Source organism: Penaeus monodon, chromosome 17 (assembly GCF_015228065.2).
Source record: "Penaeus monodon isolate SGIC_2016 chromosome 17, NSTDA_Pmon_1, whole genome shotgun sequence".
In the NCBI taxonomy this organism is placed as follows: Eukaryota; Metazoa; Arthropoda; class Malacostraca; order Decapoda; family Penaeidae; genus Penaeus; species Penaeus monodon.
Genome location: NC_051402.1, coordinates 16684754 through 16692253, shown reverse-complemented (window position 1 = coordinate 16692253; position 7500 = coordinate 16684754). Strand labels below are relative to the sequence as shown.

At 42.5% G+C, this 7500-nt stretch overlaps 1 protein-coding gene across 1 annotated transcript in view; it reads left to right on the top strand.

Annotated features, from left to right (window-relative positions):
* Window positions 1-114: 114 nt before the first annotated feature.
* Window positions 115-7500, top strand: part of LOC119583564 (micronuclear linker histone polyprotein-like) — a 24768-nt gene continuing 17382 nt past the window's right edge. The window contains exons 1-3 of the mRNA XM_037932110.1: window positions 115-219; window positions 6881-7002; window positions 7253-7493. Coding sequence (XP_037788038.1) covers window positions 6917-7002; window positions 7253-7493 — 327 coding nt within the window. The 5' untranslated portion in view covers window positions 115-219; window positions 6881-6916. The remainder of the gene's footprint in view (window positions 220-6880; window positions 7003-7252; window positions 7494-7500) is intronic.

Genomic DNA, 7500 nt, shown 5'->3' with positions numbered 1-7500 from the left:
TTTGAGATCAGAATAATAATAATGGCTACAAACATTTACCTCGCACTCAAAAATCCCTGTGTCAAAATAAAGCGAAAGTGGAGGACTACTTTGCCTCTCGGAACGCTGGGTGCACGGCGGCCCCAGCTGGCAGAGGCTCGGAAGAAGTTTTCATGTAGAGCTTTGCAGGGCCTGGCAGACCTCTTCTTCGTTTCGGCCAAAATTAATGTCACAATAATAGTAAGTTGATATTGTGGAGACCTTCGCGATGTGTGCCATTTCTCCCATCCACTGGGTGAGATTGAGGAGTGGAAGGGAAGGCTGAAGGTGGATTTAGTGAGGCAAAACAAAGCGCAGGTCTTCCCTTAGTGCGACAATGGCAGCTCAGCCTCGCAGCGGAAGGCTAGATGAAGCCTTTTTATTTTCCGTTTTATCGAGAATTTGAACCCCTACACGAGTCATCTACGTTCATTTATTATATGTGCGTGTTGTTCGCATGTCCATTTCTAACGTCTAACAGAGGCTGTTGGAAAAACCGAGAGGAGAATTCTTAAAAATAGAAGCGAGGAGGCGGCCTAGCATGGGGGTCGTGTCAAATCGGTAGCGTTTTTATCCCCCCAAAAAAACTCTAATCACTTGACCACGTTACTTATTGGAGTTTTCAGACCACGTGCAAACTGCCAGTCGTTTATAGTGATTCAATTCCACACGGGGAAGATATGGAATAGAGTTTGGGTTGGTATTCTTTGTTGAAGTTGTGTAAAATTAGTATGTTTTGATTGCCATGCTACACCACACCATCTTCACGGAAAACTTTTGTACAAGTGGCGTAATGCTCGATATTTTGGGTATATTACAGGGCCTTTGATTCATGAGCATTATTATATGAAATTTGGGCATTTGAGGGATTTTTATTCTAGGTACAATATCGTCTCTATATTGGGCATTAACGGGAGGGGGGGTCGTTGTTTGTGTATTGAGCAGAGGTAGACTGTTTTCAGTTATTGTGGCAGGCAGCTTGGGTGCACTAGATAAGTTGGGCAATTGTTCTGAAACAGAGAATGAAAAGGTCATGATTGCTCCTCAAGTTCTTGCAGCCATGACTTGTTTTATTTTTATTTTGATGATTCTAAGATTTATACGTAAATGTCACATATTTTCATAGTAACGTTTGTCATTATTGATTGTCATTTTATAATGGAAGAGAAATATCAGATCATATTACTCTTCATTAAAATACAAAGTTGAATTACATTTATGATTTTGTCAGGTTGAAGGTAGGTCATGCACGCCTAGAGACGGTACTTACTCATACACTGGTGAACAGATTGGTTGTTATTATAAGAACATGTGAGTGATTTGATGTCTGAATAATATTTTTCAATTAAGTATATTATGACAAAATTATATCTACAGATAAAGACAAAGACAAGTGCTTTTATAAAGTAGAAGCAAGATAAGTAATTTTAGCTATGGAGATAATCTGTCGCATTATAAGAAAATGTTGAGGGATAGATAACATGCACAAGACTAATGCTGGTATGGGTTGGATATTTGAGATTAGTACACTCAAGCAGGTATGCATATATTCTGCATCCGTCAGTGACAAATATACCGCTCCAGAAGGATGAGGGCATGGAAATCTTCTCGTAAAGCCAAATATTATACGAAAGACAAAGATGTATACCCATATACCAATACTTCTACGGAAGGAGAAATAAACAAAGCAAACCTGCAGAATCACATATGAAGAAAACACACACACTCACACAAACACACACACACTCACACAAACACACACACACTCACACAAACACACACAAAACACACACAAAACACACACTCACTCACTCACACCCACCCACACCCACCCACCCACACACTCACACCCACCCACACCTACACACCCACCCACACCTACCCACACCACTCACACCCACCACACCACCACCCACCCCACCACACTACACACACCCTACACCCCACACCACAAACCACACACCCACCCACACATCCACCCACATCTACCCACATCTACACCCCCGCACACATACCTACACCCCCACACACATACCTACACCCCACATACATACCTACACCCCCACACACATACCTACACCCCCACACACATACCTACACCCCACATACATACCTACACCCCCACACATACCTACACCCCACACATACCTACACCCCCTCACACCTACACCCCCACACATACCTACACCCCTTACACATACCAACACACCCTCACACATACCTACACACCCTCACACATACCTACACACCCTCACACATACATACACCCCCCACACATACCCACACCCTCACACATAACTACACCCCCCACACACGTACACACATACCTACACCCCCCACACACGTACACACATACCTACATGCCCACATACCGACACACTCACACCTACACACACCTCTATCCACACCCATAACCCACATTCACACCACACCCACGTACACACACACACACACACACACACACACACACACACACACACACACACACACACACACACACACACACACACACACACTCACCCATATACATACACATCTATATACATATATACCTATACACATATCTATATATACACTCCTATATACACACATAAACACCCATATATACAGACACCCATATTCACATACCTACCCCCATATACACATACACACACACACTTACACACACACCATATACACATACACACCCATATGCATGTACACATGCACACGTATGCACACACACCCATGTGCACACATGTACACACACACACACACTTCCACACAGCTACTCATTCTACTCATTCACACCCACACAGCTACACACACACACACACACTAGACACATATATTAATGAGCACACAAGGCTACATGCACGCACAGCTGAACACACACACAGCTACACACACGCACACACACAGCTACACACACATAGCTACACACACGCACACACACAGCTACACACACGCACACACACACAGCTACACACACACACACACACACACACACACACCACACACCACAACACCACACACCGCACACACACACACAGCTACACACACACACACACACACACACACACACACACACACACATACTCACACATACAGCTACACATACACACACAGCTACACATACACACACAGCTACACATACACACACAGCTACACATGCACACAAACACAGCTACACATGCACACAAACACAGCTACTCACATGCAGGTACACACATGCATCTACACACACAGTTCGACATTCACACACACACGCAGCTACATGCAGGCATGGACGCACACATAACTCCACACCACACACATGCATACACGCATGTACATATGTATATGCACGGTCTCACATACAACACAGCTGCATCACACAGCTAAATAAACTCAACTACACATACACCCACAGCTACATATACACAGTTTCACATGTGCATGCACAGTGACACATATATTTACACATACAATTACACATACACACATTTATGCAGGTACCCACACAGTTCCACAGCTACACACAGCTACAGAAACAGCTAAACACAGCTACAGAAACAGCTAAACACATACAGCTACACACACAGTTATGTACAGATATACACACAACACACACACACACACACACACACACACACACACACACACACACACCTACACACACACAGCTACACACACACACACAACACACACACGACACACACACACACACACACACACACAGCCACACACACACACAGCAACACACACACACACACAGCCACACACACACACACCAGCCACAACACAGCCACACACACAAACACACACACACACCACACACACACACACACACAGCCACACACACACACACACACACACACCACACACACCAACACACACACCACACACAACACACACACACACACACAGCTACACACACACACAACACAGCACACACACACACACACACACACACACCCACACACACACACACCAGCACACACCACACACACACACACACACACACACACACACACACACACACACACACACACACACACACAGCTACACACACACACACACACACACACACACACACAGTACCACCACACAACACTACACACCACAGTACACACACAACACACACACACCAACACACACACACACACACACACACACACACACACACACACACACAACCCACCCACACCACCACCCAACACACACACAGCTACACACACAGCTACACACACACACACACACATTTACACACACATTCACTCAGTTATATACACACCCATACCACCTGGACATGGCTGTGACATAATATGTTAACATCTGTTTGCCCTATTGCAACCACTAGGCATGGGAAACAAGAATTATGTGGTTTAATGCCCCCACATGGGTATGAACCCCTGATGTACCTCCTTGACGTTATTCTAATTTGCACTTATATCTTATTTCCAAGTGAGCATTGACATAGGCCTAGTTATGAATAATCAATTCCATTGATTATTGTACCTTAAGAAATCCATTAGTTGATTGTCAAAATCAGTTTTCTGGCACCCTCTTGGGATGTCATAAAGTAATTTGGGACCTGTACATTTACATGGTTGCTTACATACACAAGACAAAATTAACCCATTGGATTCGGGTACTTCACAGCAATAACATTGCCCAATATATATATATATATATATATATATATATATATATATATATATATATATATATATATATATATATATGTGAGCAGCTGCTCTGATTGATGCAAGGCTCGTAGGCTGGGTGTATGTTAACATTCATGCGCTGTGACAAGACTATTCCTCTCCCTTGCAAAGATATTTTCTCTATCTCCTTTAGCATTTTTAACATTTTTGCCATTATCCAATGTCCATATTTGTCATTTGATTTTCTTTATCCAGATTTCTCTCTCTCTCTCTCTCTCTCTCTCTCTCTCTCTCTCTCTCTCTCTCTCTCTCTCTCTCTCTCTCTCTCTCTCTCTCTCTCTCTCCCAAGTGCCCTGTCTTACAAGGACGTTGACGATCGTGGATTTTCCATGATTTTCTTGGCAATTTAGAGTGGTAGTTTGCCATTGCCTTCCGCCCAGTATTTTTTTTTATCAAGTCACCATCTCTATTTACCCAGTTCTGGGACCGTCACTGACTTGGGCTGGCTTGCCCACCCAGTGGCTAGGTAGGTAATCGAGGTGAAGTTCCTTGCCCAATGGAACAACGCGCCGGCTGGTGACTCGAACCCTCAAACTCAGATTGCCATCATGACAGTCTTGAGTCCAATGCTCTAACCACTCGGCCACCGTGGCCTTATCCAGATGGTAATAGACTGTTTTCTTTGCACATACTCCATATCATCTCTCCATGTAATCCATAACTCAGTGGAAGAATAATAACAAGCAACTTTTTTTTATGTTCATTATTCAGTTTTCTGTAACACAACCTGCACTGCTGATTGCAGCGGCTAGGAATGGGATGCTAAGCATGAAAATGGAATCCTCCCTGGAGCTGGCTCCAGGGAGGGCAGTCAGGGCTCATGGATACTACATTCCACATTTGTTTATCAATGGGAATAATGCAAAAGCCCCTTTCTAAATGCCAAATAAGTAATTATCCAAGAGGTGTGTGCACTTGTGGCAAGTCTCTCCTGTCACCCTGACCTTCAGCCAAAACACTCACAAGGCATGTTCACGTAACCCCAGTCCAAAGCCATATTTCCTTATGACAGTATGTTCACATCACCCACCCCTCAAGGCAAATTTTTTCATGATGCGATTGTCGTGTCATCTAGATCATTGGGGTTAACATATACATGTACATACAGGCAGGCAAAAATGTGTGGGTCAGCACATGTTCATTGATATGTATGTAAGGCTAAACATGAATATATGCACACATATTTGTCTGGTCAGAGAGTACTTTGTATTTTTCTGTTTCTATTTATATACACATAGTAAAATGCACACAACTCTGATAAAATCCAGAATTGTTCTGGAAAGGCAAAGATTCCTGATATTGTCATTCTCTCTATTTTATCCGGGCTTGGGACCAGCACTGACTTGGCATGGCTTGGCCACCCAGTGGCAAGGTAGGCAATCGAGGTGAAGTTCCTTGCCCAAGGGAACAACGCGCCGGCCGTTGACTTGAACCCTCGAACTCAGATTGCCGTCGTGACAGTCTTGAGTCCAATGCTCTAACCACTCGGCCACTGCGGCCTTATATTATATATATATATATATATATATATATATATATATATATATATATATATATATATATATATATATATATATATATCCTTCTTCAAGTGCCTTGTCTTTTCAGGGCATTGGCGATCATGGTTTTCCATCCTGTTCTGTCTGTTGACAACTTAAGCAGTTCTAAGTCACTTCTGCCCATATTGAGATCTTTGTTCAAGCTGGTGATGAACTTCTGCCTTTGTCTACCTCTGCTTCATTTCCCTTCTTTCTTTCCTGTTAACACTAAGTTTTCCAATCCTTTACATCTCATTACGTGTCCTAAAAATTGCATCTGTCTTTTCCTGATAACTTTCATCAAGGTTCTTTTAACTCCTACTCTTTTTAAAACTTCTTCATTAGTAACTCTTTCTGTTAATGAAATCCTGAGCATTCTTCTGAGGAACCACATTTCTATTGATATATATATATATATATATATATATATATATATATATATATATATATATATATATATATATACATATATATATATATACATATTATAAATATATCTTTTATATATATATATTGAATATGTATATATATAACATTTTATATATGTACAGGATGTTGGTATCAGTTGTGATAATGGTGAAGGACTAGACATTTCCTATTGCCATTTTCTAACTTTGTATTTCTAAATCAATCCAGGTGTTGTTGGCATGATTGGGTTCGAGACCAGTGCCTATGGCGGAGCGCGGTGAGGGGACCGCAGGGGGGTCACACTCACGAGCCACCACCAGTGGGGCCCACACTGCGGCAACCAGGAACAGGTAAGTAGACCGGATAAGTTAAGCAACTACATGTATAATTTAGGTATTCATCTGGTTACTGTCAGAGAAAATATACTTAAGGCTACACTAGTCACAGATTGGTATGAATATGAAATTAATGTCAGCTAGGGATTTAGCCATCCAGACATTTTGGTTATATACTTATGTTTTTTTGGTATGTGTAGGTTGTGTCATGGTTATTATTGTTTTCTTGATCATTATTACAATTATTTTGATTATGCTGTTACAGAAATCAGCTGGTTGGGTCAGGAGTGGAGGGGTTGGAGGCTATCGGGAGTCCCCTGCCCCTACGGAAGCGTAAGAGTGGCATCACTGAAGTTGTACACACAAAGAGAAGAAATAGTGACAGCCAACACGAGGCAACAGTGGGTTGTAATACTGTCAGTCCCAACTCGGCTAGCTCTGCTGGCAGCACGACCAAGAGGAGGAGAGTTACCAGCAATAGTAGCAACAGTGAAGCACGAGACGCAGTAAGTG